This window comes from Artemia franciscana, chromosome 14 (genome assembly GCF_032884065.1).
Source record: "Artemia franciscana chromosome 14, ASM3288406v1, whole genome shotgun sequence".
NCBI classification, from domain to species: domain Eukaryota; kingdom Metazoa; phylum Arthropoda; class Branchiopoda; order Anostraca; family Artemiidae; genus Artemia; species Artemia franciscana.
In genome coordinates this window covers 4,126,763-4,152,173 of record NC_088876.1, presented here as the reverse complement: position 1 = coordinate 4,152,173, position 25,411 = coordinate 4,126,763, and the positions used below count along the sequence as shown (strand labels likewise).

General features: G+C 35.3%; 1 protein-coding gene across 1 annotated transcript in view; it reads left to right on the top strand.

Moving 5' to 3' along the window:
* LOC136035201 (zinc finger protein 33A-like) overlaps positions 1–25,411 on the top strand; it is a 40,104-nt gene that overhangs the window by 3,770 nt on the left and 10,923 nt on the right. Inside the window, exons 2-4 of the mRNA XM_065716800.1 lie at positions 9,092–9,713; positions 12,865–12,966; positions 24,417–24,480. Of these exons, the coding sequence (XP_065572872.1) occupies positions 9,132–9,713; positions 12,865–12,966; positions 24,417–24,480 (748 nt within the window). The 5' untranslated portion in view covers positions 9,092–9,131. The remainder of the gene's footprint in view (positions 1–9,091; positions 9,714–12,864; positions 12,967–24,416; positions 24,481–25,411) is intronic.

The window sequence follows — 25,411 nt, the reverse complement described above, 5'->3', positions numbered from 1 at the left end:
TAACTGGAACGAATCTGCTATCTTTGGGGGAGTTGGGGGGGAGAGTTAATTCTGAAAAATTAGAAAAAATGAGGTATTTTTAACTTATGAAGGAATGATTGGATCTTAATGAAGTTTGATGTTTAGAAGGATATCATGTCTCAAAGCTCTTATTTTTAATCCCGACCAGATCTGGTGACATTGGGGGGGGGGGGAGCTGGGAGAGGAAACCTAAAATCTTGAAAAATGCTTAGAATGGAGAGATCAGGATGAAACTTGGTGGGAAAATAATCACAAGTTCTAGATACGTGATTGACATAACCAGAACTGATCTGCTCTCTTTGGGGGAGTTGGGGAGGGGAGGGTTAATTCTGAAAAACTGGAAAGAATGAGGTATTTTAAACTTACAAAGGAGTGATCTGATCTTAATGAAATTTGATATTTGGAAGGGTATCGTGTCTTAGAGCTCTTATTTTAAATCCTGACTGGATCCGGTGACATTGGCGGAGTTGGGGGAAACCTAAAATCTTGGAAAACGCTTAGAGTGGAGGAATTGGGATGAAACTTGGTGGGTAAAATAAGCAAAAGTCCTAGATACATGATTGACATAATTGGAACGGATCTGCTCTCTTTGGGGGAGTTGGGGGAGGAGGTTAATTCTATAAAATTAGAAAAAATGAGGTGTTTTTAACTTACGAAGGAGTGATCAGATCTTAATGAAATTTTATATTTAGAAGGACCTCGCAACTCAGATCTCTTATTTTAAATTCCTACCAGATCCAGTGTCATTGAGGGGGAGGGGTATAAATATTGGAAAATGCTTAAAGCAGAGAGATCAGGATGAAACTTGGTGGGAAGAATAAGCACAAGTCCAACATATACGACGGAAATAACCGGACCAGATCCGCTCTCTTTGGTGGAGCTGGGGGGGGGGGGAGGGAGTAATTCAGAAAAATTGAAAAAATGAGGTAATTGTAACTTACAAATGGGTGATCATATCATAATGAAATTTGATCTTTAGAAGGATCTTGTGCTTTAGAACTCTCATTTTAAATCCCGACCAGATCTAGTGACATGGGGAGGGGAATTGGAGGGGCAAACTGGAAATCTTGGAAACTAGGAATCTTGGAAAACGCTTAGCATGGAGAGATTGGGATGAAACTTGATGCGAAGAATAAGCACAAGTTATAGATATGTGACTGACATAAATGGAACGGATCTGTTCTCTTTAGAAGAGCTGGGAGTTGTTTATTTGGAAAAATTAGAAAATTTGAGATATTTTAACTTCAGAACGGGTGACCAGATCTTAATGAAATTTGATATTTAGAAGGAACTCATATCTCAGAGCTTTTATTTCAAATCCTGACCAGATCTGTTGACATTGGAGGGGGAAACCGGAAATCTTGGAAAACGCTTATAAATGTTTGCAGATATGTGATTGACATAACCAGACTGGATCTGCTCTCTTTGGGGGAGTTAGGGGGTTGGGGTGGCGAGTTTGGTGCTTCTGGTCGTGCTAGGACAATGAAAAATGGTAGGCGTGTTAGGGAGCTGCACAAATTGGCTTGATAAAGACGTTTTCCCCGATTTGACCATCTTGGGTGCTGAAGGGAGAGTAAAAATTAGAAAAATTGAGGTATTTTTAATTTACAAGTGCGTGATCGGATCTTAATGAATTTTGTTACTTAGAAGGACCTCGTGACTGAGAGCTCGTATTTTAAATCCCGACTGGCATTAAGCTTCTGATTTTCCTTTTAAATCAATCTATTGATTCTTAGAATTTTGCCAGAGCTCATACCATATGAGCTCTTGGCTCTTTTCACCTCGTCACAAGTGTCATATGAGCTCTTAGCTCTTGTTTTCTTCTGCAAAACCACACATTTGGGGGAAAACAATTACCTTCAAAAACCACCAATGTTGCACAACTGTCAAATACCTTTTTTCTTTCTTTGTTGCACCATTTTTGCTTGTGAACTTTTATTTTACTAGGTGACTCAATACACTCCAAAATCTCTTCATCTTTCATATTTTGTGGGACTCCCTTTATATTCCCATGGCTTAATCTTTACTCAACAATTTCAATAACATTTACTCTAGCAACAATGTTCATTTGTTGGATAATTTTTGCTGATTCTTCATCCATGAGGTATAATGTCATTTTGTCTCTTACTCTATTTACTTCAACTTCAAATTTGCTAGATTTCAATAGTTCTTTCAGACTTCACAATTTGATAGTCATCAGGCAGTTGTTTATTTTGATCATTTACTGTAACATCAATCATTGAAGATAATAATTCAGACTGTGTTATCTCAATGGTTTGACTTTTAAAAGACACTTTGTGAGATGGTAGTCACTGTTTATGGTGTGTAATTGGTCTCTTAGCTTGTTGTGGGGCAATTTCACTCTTTGGAGAAATGTCTCTCCTTTTACTACCTAGGCTGGGGTTCTGTTATAGCTTTGGCATTTGCAGTTCTTCGTGAATCAACCCTTCTACTACACAAGGGTTGACAGGTCTCAACTTCCTTCCTCACTTAACACAGAGTACCTATCTGCTAAAGGAATGGGCTGTATCCCAGGCACACTATAATTTGGAGGATAAAAGCCACTTCACTAACTTAACTGGTGCTCTTTGCACCTGCTGAACAACTTGTTGCTGACCATAAAAGGCATTTGGGTTGTATAGACCCTGCTGCCACCTTAATGGCACATCTTGGGATTATCATTTAGTTCTGACTTGTATTATTGTTAGCCCCATACAACTGTGGGGTTATTTACAAAAATGATTGTCCTAGACCTGAACCACTTCCACCTGCACAGCGACCCCCTTTGTGGCCAGGTTGAATGTTCATTTTTTTTTCTTGAGCACAAAATCTGTTTCCAAAAATACATCATCAATACTTAAAATTTGTCTCTCTAGTCACCTGCATCACAAAAACATTGAAAAATTGAGGTAAAAGATTCTATATCCTACCATTAATCTTTTCTTCAATCCTTTCACTCGTAATCAACTAAGCACTGCACCTTGCCCTATTTTAAAGTCAGTGGCGTAATTTTGTACAAATTATGGGGGGGGGGGCAAAGTTGGAGCCAATTCCCCATAGGAAATTATGCCCATGTTTTAAGTATCGTCACTAAATTTGGCAGATATCAATATATAATTTTTAAAGGAAATGGTTCTTTTGATAGGCCTAATGTTTGTATGAACAGACTATTCTGGTAGCTAAGAAACAAACTTGCCACTGTAGTCAGAATTGCATCCTGGATCCAAACTTAACATTCATTTGTGTCAGAAATTAACTTTACCCCACCTATATATAGCCTACCAACTCAGGGTATATATTTGCAAATTAGAAGGGGGGTAAAGTTGATTTGTAACATAAGTGAATGCTGAATTTGGATTCAGGATGCAATTCTGACTATAGAGGTAAGTTCGAACTTTACCCGCACCCATAAATGTATACATTGAATTGGTATATACATAGGTGGGAGTAAGTTTGCTTCCAACATAAATGCATGTCAAATTTGGGTTCAGGATGCAATTCTGATTATAGAGGTTTATTTCTTAGCTACCTGACTAGCCCATTATTGTAATCATTACCCACTTCTTCTCTGGATGCAATTTCGACCATACATTTGGCCTGTGTTGGCATAAGGTGAAACAAAATATACCAGAGCCTTTATACCTAAAACAAAAGAAAAATAAAGCAACCTCCACAACCGTTGATATTAGAGACATCTTTGCTGATGACCTACTAACATGCCACAAAAGCACCAGCATAGAAAAAGCCTCAAAATCAGCACAGATGACTCTTGAAAAAATTCACCAGTATTCCAAGGATCATGGAGTCCCATTGTCCATAAAAAAACCTAGGTCATAGTTTTCCATAGAAAAAGAAATACTCTTACCAATCCAGAGATCAGGATAAGTGGAAAACTCTAGAAGTTGCAACTTCAGCAAAGATCCTGGTAATCCATTTTGACAAAAGGTTGACATGGCAAAAACATTTGGAAGCCACCAAAACCTCTTTTTTGAAAAGACTGGTTCTAATGAAGCAAATGCCAGGGATCTCTTGGTGATCCTCCTCAAAAACTCTGATGGATTTGTATAAATTATAAATACGTGGGATAATTGAATATGGAATCCAGGCTTATGGTACAAAATAACAAAAGCACCTTAAAATGCTTGAAACCCGCCAGAATTCAGCTATGCGTTGGCCAAGGCCATCCTGGTGCATAGTTCTTTTTCAGAGGCGCCACTGGAAGTGAGTGTACTCCCTAACTACTTGAAGTTTATCACCTTTTCAATGTCCTCTGCTCCTAGCTGGATTCCCATGGATGAACTACTGATTGACATAGCTTTTGTTTTTGGGGTTTTGATAAGTTGTCCGAATTGTTCAGCTTTCTCTGCAAGTTTGTTCAGGAATTCTCGAAGCTTCTGCTTGTTGGCTTCTATGAGCCCAGCATTGTCAGTGAAGTCAACTTCCCCAAGAAGTTTTCCTGCAATCCAGATTCCATGCCCATTTATCTGTCTAAAGGTGTAGTCTACTATTTGGATGAAGAGGAGAGATGACAGGAAACAGCCTTGCCTGATGCCAGACATCATCTTGAAGCAGTATGTGTTGCTGTCCGACGTTTTAACACAGCATTCCGTCTCTTTGTACATGGCAACTATTACATGGATTAGCTTCTCAGGAATGCTGTAAAACCGCAGTACTCTCCACGGGTTCTGACGATCTACTGAATCAAACGCCTTTTCTAAGTCCACAAAGGGTATATACAAGCGCTGTCTCTATTTGTTAGGTTCTACCAGCATGGTGCATATAGTAAAAATAAGGTCTGCACAAGATCGTTTGGGCCGAAATCCTTGCTGTTCTTCACGTAAGTGAGGATCAAGGACAGCTTGAAGTCTTCCTAATATTATCATCATGAAGAGCTTTGCAGGGATCAAGAAAAGATTGATTCCTCTATACTTGCTGCACTCTTTCGTGTCTCATTTCTTGAAGAATTTGACTAAGATTCCTGGTCTCTAGTCTTTGGTGAAGTTCCATCTGCCAGTGGGGCAAGAAGAAGGACAGCCAGATGGCCAGGGCTCAGTGCAGGCTGAATTTGATCATTTCAGCTGAAATGTGGTCTCTATCAGAGATCTTCCCACTCTTAAGTTTTTTAGCTGCTGAAAGTAACTCGTCGGCTGTCAGCTTTTCATCACTGATGTGAACACGGAAAAGAGTTTGATCTGGTATATCTGGTGGGACTGCTGGCATTGGGTGATTAAGTAAGGCTTCAAAACAACCCCCCAACCATTCCTTTTGTTCTTCCGCTTCTGTCAGGAGCCTTCCATTTTCATCTTTTATCAGGGATTGTTGGATACTTGACTTGCTGACTATTTCTTTGGTAAGGCTTTGTGTTACTAAAGACACGACACACGGTTCGTGTGTCTCCACGGCCTGCTGCTTTTTTGGCTTGTCTGGCCTTTTTGTTCATGTATTGCCATCTGTTAGATCTGGCAATTTTCTTACATTTCTATCAGCAATTCTTTACATTTCTGTCAGCATAGAGCATTAGTTTACTGCGTATAGTGGAAGAAGAATCCTTGATTAAACTATTAAGCAGTGTATGACCCAAAGACACTTCTCTTAGGAACTCTACTCAAAACATGCTTAGAGGAAGAAAGAACACAGTTACAAGAGCCGTCAAATAACTGAACACATTGAGTTCGCAAATAAAGAAAATCAAGGATCCAGAGCAGAAACTTTTCTTCAGGCGTGACTACACATAGCTAAATTGCAAGTCACTTGTGACAAATTTAGTCAAACCCTCTAAAAAAAAGTCAGGTAGAATCATGTCAACAGGCATCCCAGTATCAAGTAACTTAGTAATGTCGTCATAGTATTCAGGAGTTTGGTATCAGCATATCTCTCAGATGGAAAGCCATACTATGACTGTGCAAGAGATTATTTGCTTCAGGATATAATTAGTATCCTAAGCCAATTTTTCTTCAAACCTTCTCTTCAACTCCTTGATTTGGGTTAGTTGTCTGGTTACAAAAAGTTTTGAAGACGTCATAATTTTCTGATGTGTTTTTTCTGTAGCAATTCAATGCTTCATGTTTTATGTTATATAGCTTACTTTCTTCAGCTGCAAAATAGGGCAAACTTTTGACCTGTTTTGCCCAAAAAATCAAGTGGAAGACTTTTCAGGATACAAAATTTCATTTTTCACGTTATCGTTTCAATTTCAATTCACATCAATATCATCAGTAATAATCTGTTTCCAATTGACATTGACAGGTCTTTTGGAGGTCCATCAATCCAATATTTTTCGGGAAGATTAAAGTTCCCCAGAGAGCCAAGATTATGATTTTCAAAATCAGTCATCATATCTGATAGCATAGCAGCCAAAGTAGATTTGGAGACAAAAAAAAGTGGGAGCACTGAAAACCTCTATATAAAACACCCACAACAATTGTAATATTGCAAAATTGTTTCAGAAAGCAGGTATAACACTTAAGCACGAAAGGAAATGATTGCAGTGTTGTTGGATTCCTGTAATGTTGGAACTTCTATTCCCAACACTACCAAATCTCCTATCTCCAAAAACCTTGCCTTTAGTTCCTATTTGCTTGGTTTAGGCCAAAATTGTAGCCTATTGTACACAGTAATGTACGTTCCATGAATCTCAAATTTCAAAATATATGTTTTTTTTTAAGAAAACCAATACATTTTTTTTAATCCAATTTTCTTTTGCAAATTGCTTCTTGGGATCTAATTGTAATAAGATTTTCTTGAGTTTAGACTTTTCTGCCATTGTCATCCCTACTGTGCAGCAAAATTGCAATGTTTCATAAAATCTGAAAAATAAAAGACAGAACTCAGAGCAAAAGTAGGCAGCACTCTGAGATCATTGATAAAGGAACTCTAAAAGAGCTTCTGCAAAAGCATTAATTAATAAAAAAGAGCCTGGACATCCAATAGGGTATAAACTTGGTCACAGCAATGTCAAGCAAATGATAACTGATTATTTTTGTCAAATCTGTAATTAGCTGCTCTTATTCACTCATTTTCCTTCTTTTTATGCTTCAAAACAATTGACACTATTTCCTAACAAAAAGAAAAGGAGCTGTTATGCCCATATTCTGCATACTCTAAATCAAAAGTCAAATACTGTCCTCTGTTGAAAATATATAATGCTTTATACCAAAGAAAGGTATTTAGCTGTGCTTATGGCAAAGTTTAGCTTTGGAATATTAACCCCTTTCAATAACATGCCTATGAGTTTTAAGCTCATCATTACCTGTTGAAGAATAATAATGTGATCTTTTCTAAGACCTTTTGTTAATTCACATATGTTCAAAATATATTTATCTTTATGCACATTAATGATAATAAATAGAATCATGTCTTCATTTGACGAGCTTGCAAAAAACTAACACATCATTTTTGACCACAAATGGGTACAGCCCAGGGTTTTAATTTAAGACTGACAAAACTTTATTTCTGAATTTCACAGAATATATTTGCTACAAAAGTTGTGAGACAGTATAATCCTTTAGCAATTCTTTGGCGTCAGCTATCTAACAGGGCAACTTTCTTCCCTGATTAATTGTAGGATCCTATATGTAATTAGTCAAGCAAATGAAATATGATCCTTATCATCGAGTCTGTAGTTAGCTGCCTTACTCACTCCTTTCCCTTCTTTTTATGCTTCAAAGCAATTTACACTATTTCATAACAAAAAGAAAAGAGCTAATATGCTCATATTCTTCACATTTCATTTCTTAAGTCAAATACTGCCCTCTGGTAAAAATTTGTAAAATTTTAATTGTACAAAAATTTAATTTGTAAAAAAAAACAACTGTATAGCTGTACCTATGGCAAAATTTAGCTATGGAATATTAACCCTTTCAAGAATGTGCTTATTATATTTAAGCTCATCATTAGCTGTTGAGAAATAATAATCTGATCTTTCCTAACGCCTTTTCTTTATCCACATATGCTCAAAATGTATATATCTTTATCCACATAAACGATTATATATAAAATCATGTCTTAATTTGTTGAGCTTGTAAAAATCTAGCCAATCATATTTAACCACAAATGGCTACAGCCAAGGGTTTAATTTTTTAAACCCTTAAACGAAACCAAAAAAAAACAAATTTCTGCTTCTAAATTTCACAGAATGTGTCAACATTAAAGCTTTTGAGAAAGCATAGTCCTTTAGCAGTTCTGTACATTAGCTATTTAACAATATAACCTTCTTCTCTGATTGATTATATGATCCAAAAATGTAATTATAAGGATAAGTACATGCATTGAGTTTCTCTTTAATTTCTACTTGTAGAGCGCTTTCTTAATATCCACCTATAGTGGCTGTGATTTGGAATAGTTATTAAAGAGGGTTTCCAGTGGTATCCTAGTTGAGCTTTTAAATGATGTTCCATTTCCCTTTTTTGTAGAAAAAATTTGTTGGAAGCAATTTCTTGAGGTTTCAAATGTATTATAGATGTTTCTAGTGGCAGTTGTTTGTGGTAACGCATATGTGATCAAACTGTCAGAGAGAGATCCTGAAGGATGTATGCTTTTACTGGACATGTCCAAAGAAACTGGAATGTCTACTGGAGTAGTTAATTGTATTAACTACTCATGTTAGTTACTTAATTAATTGCTAGTTACTTATATATTTAATTAATTGTATTAATTACTAATGTTAATTGTATTGAGGTTACGATATACATTGAGTTCAGTGCACTGTGTGCAGCTGATGGTGAGATTTTCTGGGGTTTGAAGCACTTTTTAACCGTTTAAATAGGCCTAACACTTTAAGATGACAAAAATGTAAGACAAAATGCAAGGCAAATGTAAAAATATAAAATAATGTAAAATATAAAAGTAAGAAAATGTAAGATGACAAAAGTAAGACCAAATGATTACCATTCTAGAATCAGCTTAAAATGACAATGGCGTATTTATAAATTGAATTGGAATGTTAAAGCTTTGAAAGACAAGTACATGCATTGAGTTTCTCTTTAATTTCTAATTGTAGAGTACTTTCTTATTTTTCACCTTTAGTGCTTGTGATTTGGAATAGTTATTTATATGTTTCAATCTATTTCAGCAAGTTTGTGTCATTCAAGGATTTAGTCAATTTTCCTGAAATGCTGCATAAAGAATTTTGTTTAAAGTGGAACGACTACCTGGATGTCTTTCATGGAGCTTTTATATCTCTATTAAACAGTGAAAAATTCGCAGATGTCACCCTATCGTGTGATGGTCAAATCATCAAATGCCACAGACTTGTTCTCTCATGTTGTAGCTCCTACTTTGAAACGCTGTTTTTAGGGATCTCACATCCCCATCCTGTTATTATTCTAAAGGATGTTAAATTTGATGATCTGCTATCTTTGGTGAATTTTATGTATGCAGGTGAAGTGACTGTTCCACAAGCTCAAGCTAGTTCATTATTAAAAGTGGCTGAAATGCTTAAAGTTAAAGGTCTTGCTTATTTTGATGAGGTAGTTAACCAGACACAGAGACGTAGCAACCTCTCTCAAAATACTCAACTTGCTGCAAAGAGAAACAGAGTTGATACAACCTCTGAAAACAACTCCTTGGCTGAAGATTCTTCCAGTAATCTAGAACCTCCTGTAGCAGATACCTCAAATGATAAGTTGATAGACTCTCCTGCTGAAACTAGATCTTTTGCTTATAAAACAGATATTACTGCGTGCAACTCAATGGTAATTTTTTTTTTATTAAAATTTTGTGTATTCAAAATCAAGTGACCAAAGAGTGGTTATGTATTTAAAATTATTTCAATTTCAGGAAAGAACTAGGCTAGGTTAAAGCCAAAAGGTAACATGATACTTTGATCCTGAGTGTTCTTGTTTTTCCTTTTCTTCTTTTCTATTACTCCGCTTTTCTCTTTTTTGTATGAGTGGGCAAAATTAAAATTATTATTATTATTATTATTATTATAATTATTAATATTTACATATTTTACCGTATTTTCGCAGACCCCCGTAAAATAGGTATTTTACCTATTTTATATAATTTATTCATTTTATGTAAAGAGTGTATTTTACTTAATTTACCGGTATTTTACGTATTTTATCGGTATCTTACATGTTTTATGACGTAAAAATAGCGTAAAGAGGCAAAATAACGACGACAAAAGCGTAAAGAGGCTTGCAGAAAAAAGATTGAATATGATTTTGTATTGTGTGTAGCTATGTTCCCTGGTTTAAAGGGCGGTCTGTTTGACTTAGGTATCTTGTTATCAGAACGATAAAGCGTATTATAATACAGGTAATAAGAGTTTTAAAATTGTGAAATATTAGCTAAAATAAAATTACATTAATTCTTTGAGCTGTTAAAGACTGAAAGGGCTAGAAGCAGGACTGACGTATGACAAAAAAAATTAAATAGCCGAAAAAAATAAGGGTAATGTCAGCTTGGAGACAAAAAATATGCGAAAATGATAGATGCATATATTTCGTCAGGTTCTTCTGTCCAGTCGTCTTCAGTACTTAAAAAAAAGAAGGAAAACTCATCTGTTGAATTAATTCCAGCTTAGCAGAAATAAGACTGAATTAAACAAACCAAAAACCCCAGCCATAATAAATGAAAGACTATTCACCGATTAGATTGGGTAAGAAGTTCTCTGCATAGTGATTTACGTAGCTTGTCTAATGATCTAATTTATATTGAAAGTTTGATCAGATGATCTTAATTTAAAGTGAAGAAAAAATTTATTTGAATCCTTTAATTTCAAGTTATTGTAAATTGGGTTTATTGGAAATCTCCAGTATCTCTATGTAAAGGAAGATCTGTATGGATTTTTTCCATTTCAGTTACCTCCTAAAAGAATATGGGAAGTCATTGGCTTCAAATATTATTTCAAAAATGTAGAGGGCCAAAGTAGAATTAATATCGCGTTTTTATTTTTAATTTCAAATCTTAGAAAAATGTTGTATTCATGCTGGCTTTTCCCTGGGAGCCAACGTTTACACCCCCCCCGGAACCCCCTCCTCCTCCCAATAAAAATTCACCATATTTTACCCTTGGATAATTTCAAGATTTTCATTAGAAACGAAACTGAAATTTCTACTCTCCTATTTAAATCAGGGGCAATCGTACTGCATTACGAAAAGTAACCAATCAAAATTTACTTTCTGTTTTGAAAACTGTTAGTTTCTGGCTGGACTACAACAACAACAAGATCTCAGTTCTTAATTTGAATCTTCACATTCTTTCCTAGGGTTTTAGGAATATGGTTGAAACTTAAGTGAGGGGGTCCACCAGAACCAGCAAAATTAATGAAAGGGGTCTATGAGGAAGAAAGGCTTGAGAACCGCTGCTAGATGAATAGGCATTACCTTTTATAAGCCCAGGAAAATTGGAATAATTGGAAAATTTCATTAAAAGCTGTAAGTAATGCTTAAAAAGAAATGCTCAACTGGTATTGTATCTAAAGGGTAAGTCTATAACACCAATTTTACCATGTATTTCATAAAGGATATCTTATTTTACCAATTTTACCTAATTTTACCAATTTTACTTACCGAGTTTTTATTTTACGGTAATTTTATAGCAGGCTATCATAGTGCTCCCTTATTTGCCAAAAACTGGTTAAATTCAATCTCTTTTTTCTCCTACAAGACAATGATAGAGGATTCAATATTATTGAACTCAAAGTCTTCTGACCATTGATTTAAATACTTATTTTCTATATATTGAGAAAGGATCTGATATGTAAAATGTGAGGTTAGGGTTCTCATACATTAGTTTTAAGTGAAGAAAATTCTTTCAGTGGTTTTTCATCAAAAAATGCATTAATGTCGGCTAGAAAAAGGCATTGCCAAATATCTTTATACGTGATCTCTTTAAACTTTTTGAGGAAAACAAAAGAATCCACAAAACTTGTTAAAAACAAATCCAAGATAAACAAAAAAAACTCTTAGGCTCCCGATTTTTCGATTAGGCAAACATAAATAAGTTTTCAATGTTAACTCCTTTAGAGACTGTTTTCAGTTCAGAATTTTTTGTATGCTATAGTTCGTAGGTGGGGTCTTTTTCCAGTCGTATTAAAAATCTGCCATAAGATGTCTCTGCCACATAGGTTAAAATTCTAAGGAAACTGCATTTTCTGGTCACTATTTCCTCTTGTTTTTTTAATATGGCAACAGGGCCTTAACTGTTGTTGTTTACAAAGGCTCCTGGGCGTTAACTTCGAAGTCCACACTGCCTTTCCATGACGAAAGTAAAACAGTTCAAAATAGGGATGAAACCTTTAGATTGACAGTGAACAGATATACAATTTTTTAACTGGATATTTCGAACACATATACAGTGTATATGAGACAGTGTATACTGATGATGAACACTGTATATGTGTTCGAAATATCCAGTTAAAATTTTTTATATCTGTTCACTGTCAATTAAAAGGTTTTATCCCTATTTTGAACTGTTTTACTTTTGTATTTTTAAAAGCTTTTTAATTTCACACCCTTGAACATGCTAAAATAAGGATTTATCTAAATTGTCTATTTATTTTTTAGTGGCAGATGTGTCTTGGGAAATTTGCTCTGGCATAGACAGTCACATCAAGTATTTCTCTGGAATAACTATCTTCGTCCACAGTAATTAATTCGAAAAGGGTATTCATATAATCTATTTTGTGCTAAAAACCACTCTAAAAATGTGTCTGTGTTTTACTAAACAGTATGATGTATAGTCTATGTAATGAAATCTCAACTTTCTCATGATATTTGACAGGTCATCTATCAATGCTTACAATGCATGATTTGGATGGATGATAAAATTTTTCCCTTCTCTTTGTATTAATCTTTTGATAAAATTCATTTTAATTTGAATTGTTTTTTTTTTCAGCAGGTCAAAGATGAATTTGCTGTAGGTATTGACGCAGGGAGGAACAATAGCTCTTGTCAATTTGAAGATGATGGAGAACATTTTGATTGTGGCAGTGAAAAAGTAAGCATTTATGTTCTTTTATTACTTTTTAACTTTTTTTTCAAAGCACATGATTGATCATAGCTTTTTATTTTGAAACAGGCCTTTCTTCATTTGGCTAACTGGTAGTTCTCTTTCTATTGTTAGTTCAGCAATAAGAATAGTTAAATATGAATTAAATCTGTCTGTGTCCTCTAAAAATAAAAGTTTTTCTTAAATCACAAATAGTTCATTCAGTTCAAGCGTGGGACTAAAACAAGGTCCAGTTTTTCTAATACATTTTTATTTCTCAAACTAGTTGTTTTTGTTTTGTCTTCCTTGTAAAAAGAAATTATTCTACTTACCAGTATAGAAGAAATACCATTTTTCCTTTTACAAAATAGGTATCTAGCGAAAAGGTATTTAGTTGTAACTGCAAATAATCGTGTCTGCTGCAGTTGATGATTCCAGTGAGTTTTCCCTGTAGGGAAAGCCCATATAATATGAACAATCTCATTCGCACACTAGTCTGCAAGTCCTGCGGACATGGTGAATTTTGAATTATATTTTGGTCTTCGATACTCTTCAAATGGCTCACAGATTTGACAGACTATCTGAATATGGCTAGAATTTCCAACCTAGGATGACACACTATTCTGAAGAAGTGAAACTAACTATTATTGTGCAACTCTGAAAAAAGTTTGTCTGCTTTGCCTCTCACAGAAACTATATGTCTTGGCCTTACTCTAATTTGACTTAAGTTTTTCACTACCAACCACTGCCTTTGATCCCACTACCTGCACTAGCTGCAATCTAGAAGAGAAAGTAAAATTATTAACGTAAAATTATTAAAGTAAATTATTAAAGTAAAATTATTAAAATAATAATAGAATTATTATTAAAATTATTGAAAATAAAATTAACAACGTAAAATTAATGCTTTAAACCTTTTTTAAAAGAAAACTGACGAGCTAGAAAAATTGGTAACTGCCATCTAAATCAGTCTCAACAGTAAAATCTTACTTTGAATACAAATTAAAGGAACTTCAGATATCAGCCTAAAATGCCTTAAACATGGCATTAGATTAAAACAAAAAGTACACCATAGGAACTGCAATGACTGAATATCAACAGTCCCTTTGATTGAACAACAAGAAAAATCATTTTTTTTTGCATGGGCGGCACAGATTTGTGCTCTTTCATTTTTTTTTCCTTTTCCTTCTTCACCACTGGCAGGGTACTGGGACATCAAAGAAGGCAGTTTAGTGGCTCATTTGAGAGGAAATTGCTATGTCTAGGGCTTTTTGTAAGCACCAAAACAGAATATCTATATATATAAAAATAAGTTGTCTGTCTGTGGATCAGGTGACGTCATGTTTCTGTGTCGACTGACGTCATGAAGTTAGTTGTCGTCATTTTTGCTATGACGGTGACGTCATTAAAGATATTTAAGACATATATGTTCACGTAGAAATCTATTAATGTTTAAGTTTAAAATGACTGATGAACTTACAATGGCAAAAGCCGATGAAGATGCTCAAAGAGTCTATCCCAAAAAACTTGCTGCTGATAGAGAAAGTCAGAAAAGAAAGCGTGCCGAGGAATCAAAAGAACAGCAAGGAAACAGGCTTGAGGCTAAAGAACGCAAAACCGCGCAGTTAGATGAAGATCCACCTGGACAGCGAGAGTCAAAACATATCAAAACTGAAAATGATAGCGATGATGATTGGGTTTGGGATTTTGACTTGCATAAGGTCATCAATGCCTACCAGATTTTAGTTAAAAAAAACAAAGGTTCGGCGATATGTATTTCATAGTGAAGCTGAAAAATAAAGAAGAAAAAGAAAACTGAAAAAAGAAAAAATGTAAAAAACTAAAAAATACTAAAAAGAAAAAACACTCAAAGAGAAATTACAGAGCGGGACACAAATGACGACCGGGACAGAGGGAATATAAATAACGACCGGGACACTCAAAGAGAAATTACAGACTGGGATACCGGGACACAAATGACGACCGGGACACAGGGAATATAAATGACGACCAGGACACAGGTATTTAAGAATATCGTTCAAAGACAAATTTTTAATTGTAAGAAGACCGTTGAAAGAGAAATTTCTAATTGTAAAATGACTGAAGAACCTACAATGGCAACGGTACCACCATCGAAGTAGATAACCAGTGGGTTTACGGCCAACCTACCATCTTCAAAGATACCACGATAGGAAGACTCTACACCGTTCACCCCAATCAACATGAATGCTTCTTTCTACGCCTGCTTTTGGTGAATGTACCTGGTCCGACATCCTTTGAGTATTTGAGAACTGTAAACGGTACTATACATGACACTTACCGCAGTGCATGCCAAGCTCTGAATTTATTGGAGAATGACCAACACTGGGATAACTGCATCAATGACGCGTGCGAAACGTCAACCCCCCAAGTCAAATTCGTGCACTTGCTCTCCATCAGCTCCTACAGAGTTATGGGAAAAATATAAGTCAAAAATGTCCGAAGATATACTCCATCGAAAACAGTTAGAGACGTCAGATATGACTTTTGATTTTACATCAGAAATTTATAACTACACTTTAGTTATTATAGAAGATTTGTGCGTACATATGGCAAACAAACCTCTTCAGGATTTGGGAATGCCTTCACCTAACCGTATCGCTGCTGTTTCGACATATGTAGAATTGGATCGTGAACAAAGTTACAGTACGAGTGATCTATTGTCGTATGTACAAAATAACATTTCCAAGTTAACGTCGGAACAAAAAGACATTTATGATACGATAGACTCAATTTCAGGACGTATACAACTACCTGCTGATTTCTGTAATTTAGTGACGTCCAAAAATGAATTGATTGAAAAAGTATTTCCGAATATTCTAAAAAATTATAAAAATAATTAATGGCTAAGTGAAAGAGCGATTCTCGCACCCAAAAATATAGATGTCCACGAAATCAACAATATTGTTTTGACCAAGATTCGAGACCAGGCAGTCCTTTGCAAGTCAGTCGACACAGTTTTGGAACCAAATGAAGCGGTTAATTATCCATCTGAATTTTTAAATTCCATAGATCTTTCAGGGTTTCCACCACACGTGCTACAACTAAAAATAGGCGTACCAATAATACTTTTAAGAAATATCAACCCACCAAAGCTTTGCAATGGCACGCGACTGCTGAGTCGCTCACCGCGACTCAGCGGTGAGGCTGTTCTTATTCCTCGCATTCCCATGATTCCAACGGATCTGCCTTTTCAATTTAAAAGATTGCAATTCCCAATTCGATTAGCATTTGCAATCACCATTAACAAAGCTCAAGGTCAATCATTAGAAAAATGTGGTATAGATCTTAATACTGATTGTTTTTCCCATGGACAATTGTACGTTGCATGTTCGAGGGTCGGTAAACCTGACAATCTATTTATATGCAGCGACAATTGGACAGCGAAGAATGTTGTATATTCGCAAGTTTTACGCAGTTAATTTGTATTGTATCTATCTATCTATCTATCTATATAAAAACGAGTTGTGTGTATGCATGTTTGTTTGTTTGTAAAAAGAGCGTTTGCATATGACGTCATTATTAGTGCATACGGCTTTGTATATGCACAGACAATGGGAAAGCCAAGAATGTTGTATATTCGCAATTTTTACGTAGTTTAACTCCTGCAGACGAAATGAATGCTTGCCTGAAAAATTCTAATTTATGGGCACACGTAAAAATATTAAAATTAACTACAAATATGCGTTTCCGATTGCAAAACGATGACTCTGGTCAAACATTTTCAGATCAATTGCTGGCAATTGGAAACGGAAAGCTCCCAGTAGTGGGAAAGCCAAAAATGTTGTATATTCGCAATTTTTACGTAGTTTGAAACACATATATAAATCTATCTATATTCACAGGTGGGACACAGGGACACAACTACAATGGCGCGTAACTAATATGGCGCGTAACGACTTACGCGCGCGGGGGGGCTTGGGGGGCGCGAAGCGCCACCCCAACAGGTAGTTTAAAATAAAATCAGTTTTTTGATCAATGACAAAATCAATGACATCATAATCGCTGACTACAGCCATAAATGATATTCCAGTAAAACTTTATGATATAGTTTGTTGCAACTGGGGTTTGTTATTTACTATACCAAGCGAAAAGGCTTTTTCCTGTGTTATATTTAATCATAGTTGCATCATAGTAATAGCTTATGGCCCATAGCAGTGGCTCATGGCACATTGCAAACAAAAATTAGAAAACACATTTAAAAGAAACTGGCAAATGAGAAAAAAAGTTGTCATTTCAGGATGATTCTTGTGTATTTATTATTATTTAAATCAGTCTGAATAGTAAAATATTAGTTTGAGACCAAACTTAAGGATCTCTGAAAAAACAGCCTGAAGCCTAAATTATCAAACAGTTCGTGGTAACGAACTGTAGTAAGGAGCGATCCGGCTCAATAGTAACCAAAACTCTAAAAAATTGAATTTTGATATCAATAGCTACATCAAAAGAATCGCATTTTAATGCTGATTTTAAATATATAAGTTTCATCAAGTTTAGTCTTACCCATCAAAAGTTACGAGCCTGAGAAAATTTGCCTTATTTAGGAAAATAGGGGGAAACACCCCCTAAAAGTCGTAGGATCTTAACGAAAATGACACCATCAGATTCAGCGTATCAGAGAACCCTACTGTAGAAGTTTCAAGCTCCTATCTACAAAAATGTGGAATTTTGAATTTTTTGCCAGAAGACAAATCACGGGTGCGTGTTTATTTGTTTTTTTTTTTTTTTTTTTTTTTCCCCAGGGGTCATCGTATCGACCAAGTGGTCCTAGAATGTCGCAAGAGGGCTCATTCTAACGGAAATGAAAAGTTCTAGTGCCCTTTTTAAGTGACCAAAAAAATTGGAGGGCACCTAGGCCCCCTCCCACGCTCATTTTTTCTCCAAAGTCAACGGATCAAAATTTTGAGATAGCCGTTTTGTTCCGCATAGTCAAAAACCATAATAACTATGTCTTTAAGAATGACTTACTCCCCCAAAGTCCCTGGGGGTGGGGCTGCAACTTACAAACTTCGACCAGTGTTTACATATAATAATGGTTATTGGGAAGTGTACAGTCGGTTTCAGGGGATTTTTTTTTGGTTTTGGGGGTGGGGTTGAGGGGAGGGGGCTATGTGGGAGGATCTTTCCATGGAGAAATGTGTCATGGGGGAACAGAAATTCAATGAAAAGGGCGCAGGATTTTCTAAAATTACTATAAAAAACAATGAAAAAATAAACATGGAAAATTTTTTTTCAATTGAAAGTAAAGTGTAGCATTGAAACTTAAAACGAACAGAGATTATTACGCATGTGAGGGGTTCTAAAAATACTTTAGCATAAAGAGCGAGGTATTTAGGAGGAGATAAATACCTCGCTCTTTATGCTATAGTATTTTTAGTAATTTCAACTATTCATTCTACGGCCTTTCTGATTCAGGGGTCATTCTTAAAGAATTGGGACAAAACTTGCGATTTAGTGTAAAGAACGAGGTATTAACGAGGATACAAACCCTCTCATATACATAATAAAAATTAAAGAATATAAAAGTTTGTTACGTAAGATAATTCTTAAGTTACGTATATTTTTTACTAATAGAAAAATTCGTTAAAAATAAAAATTTATAGTTGCCTTTTTATGTAACCGAAAAATTGCATGGCAACTAGGCCTCCTTTCCCATCCCTTATTTCTCAAAATCGTCTGATCAAAACTAAGAGAAAGCCATTTAGCCAAAAAAAGGAATTAATATGCAAATTTCATTTTAATAATTTATGTGTGGAGAGCCAAAATCAAACATGCATTAATTCAAAAACGTTCAGAAATTACATAAAAAAAAAACTAGTTTTTTTAACTGAAAGTAAGGAGCGACATTAAAACTTAAAACGAACAGAAATTACTCCGTATATGAAATGGGTTGTCCCCTCCGCAATCCCTCGCTCTTTACGCTAAAGTTTGACTCTTTGCCACAATTCTGCTTTTTAATACAATTAAAAGCTTTAGCGTAAAGAGCGAGGGATTGCGGAGGGGACAACCCATTTCATATACGGAGTAATTTCTGTTCGTTTTAAGTTTTAATGTCGCTCCTTACTTTCAGTTAAAAAAACTAGTTTTTTTTTATGTAATTAGTAACTAGCAGTTGCTGGTGACTGCAGCGGCTACTGCTTGCAACTGCGACTTCTTGTGATTATGACTACTTGCAATTTCACCTGTTACTACTGTCTATTGCAACAATAACTAATTGTAACTTTTACTACTTGTGGCTAAAACTGCTTATGACATCCACTATTTATGTCTGTGCAACTATGAGTAATTTTGACTGTGATTGCCACAACCTGCAACTGCGACTACTACTAATTCGATGGAGACAACAACTTCTAAAGGCTTTGATTGTAACTTATTGTGACCGATACTGAGACTACTTATGACTGTGGCTACTTGCAACTGCGAGTGATACTATGTGCAACGGAGGCTACTGCCATTGCTCTTGCTGCTACTATGCACAAATATATTGAACTTAGTCAAAGGAGTTTAAATTAACCCTGGTTGTCAAAATGCTTCTGGGTACCTGCAAGACTGGGAAACTTGCGGTCAAGTTTAATCCACTTGAGGAGTGGCGCCCCTTGAGGAAATTATGCCTAGTAAACAACACAGCACTCGTACAGGATCCTGATTAACAGATTTTTTTTGGGCTTGGTTTGTTTTGATGGGCGTTTTCGGGCTGAAAAATATCTTCCTAGCTAATTTATCTACTATGGGTTGCCTCCCCGCATTAGCATAATATTTGTGGGCATGAATATATAATGAGTCGGAGGTAATAGGCTTGAGACTGTCTGTGCAGGATTTCGGCTCTTGTTGATAGAAGAGCATTGCCAAGTGCTGAAAACCATGTTGTGACCAAGATGGGCCCAGGATTGTACAAAGCCTCCAACTTACTGGAGGTCCCAGGGGGAAGTAAAACAGTTAAAAATAGGGATGATACCTTTTTATTGACAGTGAATAGATATAAATTTATTTAACTGGATATTTCAAACACATATACAGTGTTCATCATCCGCAGTAAAAATCATCAGCAGATGATGAACACTGTATATGTGTTCGAAATATCCAGTTAAATAATTTTATATCTATTCACTGTCAATAAAAAGGTATCATCCCTATTTTTAACTGTTTTACTTTCGTCATGGAAAGGCAGTGTGGTCTTCGAAGTTATCTATGTCCCAGGGGGAAGATATGTTGGTCCCCGGCCTGCACTGGCATCCGGAATCGTTGCTTTCCCTGAGGCGAAAATAATTTCAATGATTTGACGAACATGAAAATTGGAACTTCAGACGGAAATCAGACGGTTTGAACTGGATTTATTAGGAGATTCAAAACCTCATATCCCAGGGGTAGGAAGCATGAAATTAGGTGACATAGAATTTGTTTATGTGGCAGGAAGGATGGGTACATAGGCAGGGAGTAGGATTTATGATGAAAAAGGAAGCTTCTAAGTCTTGTTTGGGCTGGGAAGGTATTAATGATAGAATACTAATTGCTCATTTTATGACTAAAAAGTTCAGGGTATCAGCTATAGTAGTATATGCCCCTGTTGAACCAACTGACGGAAATACTAGTGACTAAGATGAATTTTGCTTACAGTTACAGGAGTAATTACACAGGGTACCATGTAGAAATATGGGGGTTTTACTAGAATATTTTAACGCCCAGGTTGGTAGAAATAGGGATAGATGGTATCCTAGCCTAGATAACTTTGGTGTAGGAAAAGAAAACAGTAATGGCTACAGACTTTTGCAATTTTGTAGGTATAACAACCTAGTTAAAACCAATACGGTGTTTGGTCATAAAATAGCCTATAAGTTGACATGGTATTCACGTGATGGTAAGACAGCAAACCTTATTGATTATGTTATTGTAAATCGAAGACTAGCAGGATTAATACGAGATACTAGGGTATGTAGGAGTGCTGTTATTGATGTTAAAAGTAAGGATCACCATCTATTAGTGTCTAAGGTTAATTCAAAGCTAAAATTTCGGAAGGGTAACTTACCTCCTGGAAAGTTATGATGTTGGTAGACTCCGGGATGAAAATTTGAGAGAACCTTCCAGGAACAGTTGAATACTAAATTTAAGAGTTTAAAATTTAACAATCTGGAAGATGGATGGAATAGTTTTAGAAAAACAATTTGTGAAGTTGTTGATGGTGTCTTAGGGAAGACTGTTAAGACTACAGCTAGGAATATTAGTGAAAAAGTTTTACGTTTAATAGAGAGTAGAAGGGGTTTGTACAAGAATTATCTGAGTGATAGATCATATGAAAACGAAAGGAATGTAAAGAAAGTGGAGGAAGCATTAAAATATGAGTTAAAGAGATGTGAAGTGGAGGTCATGGATAAAATGGCTGAGGATCTGGAAGATGCAGCTAGGCGGCATAATAATAAAATATTATACTGGCAAGTTAATAAATTGAGAGGGAGTAGTCAATCCGGGACTAGTCCCAGTTAAAGATGGAAATGGGGCCACAATTAGTGATAAGGGAAGAGTTAAAGAGAGATGGGCGGAACAATTTGAGAATATGCTAAACCGAGATACAGTTGCAGGAAAAGATAGAGATGAAAATGAAAAAGTTTGTGATTCCTTGGATGTGAAGGAAGATTTGTTTTGGGAGGAAGAATTAGTGACAGTACTAAAAGGATTAAAAAATAATAAAGCTCCAGTTGCTGATAGTGTGATAAATGAGTTTCTCAAATATGGTGGCTCTGAGGTTAGAAATAAGCTACTGATGATTATGAATATGATATTTGAAAAAGGGGATGTACCTAACGATTTTAGGAAAACCTTAATTAAATCACTGAAAAAAAAGGTGACAAGAGTGAGTGTCGTAATTTTCGAAGCATTAGTCTGGTCTGTGTAGGTAGCAAATTACTTAGTAATGTGATACTTTTTAGACTGAGAGATGCTGTAGGCAAAGTTTTAAGAGAAGAACAGTCGGTTTTAGAAAAGGTAGAGGATGTGTCGACCAAGTTTTTACTCTTAGGTCAGTATTTGAGAAGTCCCTTCGTTGTCAAACACCTTTGGTCCTCAGTTTTATAGATTATGAGCAAGCGTTCGATTCTGTTGATAGAAGAGCTTTAGCAAAGGTCTTATCCTTATATGGTATACCAGACAAATACATTACAGCTATGTACGATAATAATACTGCTTCAGTTAAGGTAGGAAATGAGGTTAGCAACTGGTTTTGTATTAAATCAGGTGTTAAGCAAGGTTGTGTTCTATCCCCCTTTATATGGATCATTTTGATGGGCTTCGTCTTAAGGAGCACAGGAAAGGCAATTGGAGACCATGGAATCAAATGGGGAGGAAGAACGCTCCTGGACTTAGATTATGCTGATGATTTAAGCATATTAGATGAAAGTGTGAGCAAAAGGAACGAATTTTTAGAGGTTTCGCTAGATCAGGGTGCTAGAATAGGTTTGAAAATTAATGTTAAGAAGACTAAATCACTAAAGATAGGAATAAGTGAAGATGAAAAGGTGACGTTGGGTAACGAAGAGATTGATCAGATGGGCAGCTTTACTTACCTTGGTAGTATTATTAGTAAAGACGGCGGGAGCAGCGAATATGTTAAAAATAGAATAGCTTTGTATAGTTTGGTATATATTTTGTGTATAGCTTGGAAGAATAGAAAGATAAGTCTACAAACCAAGATTAGAATATTGGAAGCTACAGTGATGACATTGGTCAAGTATGGTTCTGAAGCATGAGCGCTCCGAAAAGCAGACGAAAATTTACTAGATGTTTTCCAGAGAAATTGCCTACGGATTGTTCTGGGTACCCGGCTGACTGACCGTATTTCAAACAGTAGATTGTACGAAAAGTGTGGTTCCATCCCGCTTTCTGGGGCTATAGTGAAAGGAAGGTTGAGATGGCTAGGCCACGTTCTGCGGATGAAGGATGACAGATTGCCGAAAATTGTCCTTTTTGGCCAACCGTCTGGGGCTACACGGAAAGCAGGTCTTCCTCGTCTAGGGTGGAAGGATGTCATAAGTAAAGATTCAAAGGAAATGGGAACTTCCGGCTTTGAATAGATTAGGTTGGAGGAGTGTGCGTAGCTGTGTTGGCCTTAGCTGGCTTGGTGCTGCAAGGAGCTATTAGTAGTAGTAGTAGTAGTAGTGTTGATGTAAATACTCAGAAATATAATGAAGCTTTATGTCGGATGTTGGAAATATAATAAAGCTGTGGGATGGATGTAGAGCTGAATTAAAACAAATTGTCCGAACTTTCTTGTTTTCCTGCGTTTTACTAGGGAATCATGTTAACTTATGTTAAATACAAAAGGATTGGCAAAATTTTCTGATTTTATTAATGAATGATTCCTTCCATGTCCAAACTGGTTAAAAAATGATAAGAGCTTGCTACAGTAGCAAATTCTTATGATTTTGAAGGAGTCAAAACGCATCCAAATTGTCAAAAAGAGTGTATTTTCTGTATTTCCCTATTGTTTGTAATTTTACAACAAATGAAAATTTTAGCTCAGGATTAATCAACAAATTGTTCGTTCTAATGAACTGTAAGTAAGGAACAAATCAGAAAAATACTTTTAACTGGGTAGGCATTCCCAGTTTTATTTTGTGTATTTTTTGTTTCTTTTTGATTGCTATGCAAAGTGTTGCTGTTATATGTCTTAGTACAACTGAGAACTTTTACTAACCTGTACTTCTTTCTCTCAACTTAAAACATTTTCTCTCAACTATACTTGAATATTCATATTTGTATTAATATTTACAATTGGTTTATATTTATTGATATTCTGATTGAAATTTGAATTAGTCTCTTTTTTTTATTCTGATTTTGTACCTCTTATTTTTGAAGCTAACAGGCTTATTCAAACCTCTGTGCAGGTGTGTTGGGCTCTTCAACTTTCCAAATTTAACTTCCATGTATCTTCTTTTACTAACATAAAGTGGAATTGTGCATATACTGGACTTCTTAAAGCGCTTTTCACTGAAGGAAAGGGGGTTAAGAGCCTCAAAAGCATGCATATTTATGCACAACTGATGCGATATCCACTCACCTTTTCTGTGTATAAATACAACTTAATCTGATGAAATTTCATAATCTGTTTGGTAAAACCGCTTCTGAGATGAAACACTTTTTTTTGTTCTTTTATGGTAGTTTTGTTCTTTTTGTTCTTTTTTGTTCATTTGCCAGTCCCGTCTCCATGTTATAACCTTTTTGTTCTTTTTTTGTTCATTTGTTCATCCCGTCTCTATGTTATAACCTGGTAGTTTTGGGGATGTGATTTTTTTCATATTAACAGTTAAATTGACATCAGTAATAACTGATTGACATTACTAAAAGATGTGTGATTACGTCATTGATATTGAAGTTATCCCAACTCTAAAGATTTGTCCCTTTTTCCGTGCATAATTTTTTCTTTTTTTAAGCTCATTGGGAATCGGATTTTGGAAAGAAGAGAGAGGATGCAAAATACAAGCTTAAATTTTTCAGGTTAGTCTTTTATTTTTTAATTAATGAGTAAAGGAAACCAACATTTACGTGTTCGTTCTTCCTTTTTTTGTTTGTTTATTTTGTTTAGAATATAAGAAACAAGAGTAACAGCTTTTGCTTAAAAGTCTTTTATTTAACCTAATCTATTAATTTAATTAATAAATTAATAATTAATAAATAATTAATTAACAAAAACAGATTTTACTTAAAAAGATCTTTTAGTCAAACTTCTCTCACTCAGAACCCTTAAGAATACTGAAGATTTCCAAAGAAATCAATATAACAAACAGTTTTTTTTTTACATTTTCAATAATAATGTAATGCACTATGCGGCCTAAGGCGGGCGCGTTAAGTATTATGATTTATAAATCATAATTGTTAATAATTATAATGATCTGATGCCCTATGGGGCTTCAAAGGGATACTTTTTATTGAAAAAAAAATCAGACTAATTACCTTAAATTACCTTAAATTGCAACTTGGAGCAATTGAAGGATTTTCCATCCTGTAGCATTGCTCAGCATTTATGTATTATTATTAATGTAGTAGTTTAGATTCCTTTCATAATCAGTAGTCTACCTTATCAAATATTGATACGTCTAATGCTTAAAACTACAAAATACTGCTTTAAATTTGACTGTGAAGATCCATAACTAGTTTTGATATTTTGGTTCATGTGTATAATTTTGATTTATAGGTATCCTGGTATTCTTACAACACCATATTCTAGATATTCTCCAGCTAATGGTAAGGGTCTTTGCTTCCTGTGCTAAATACATAATTGCTAAATACATAAATACATAATTGATTTGTAATGTAGTCTTAACAATGTAGAAAGTAGTGGTTAATGAATCACTAATGACAGTAATCTGTCTTAGAATTTATCATAAACAGAGCTACTAGAATACAAAACTATTGTGTTGCAGTGGCA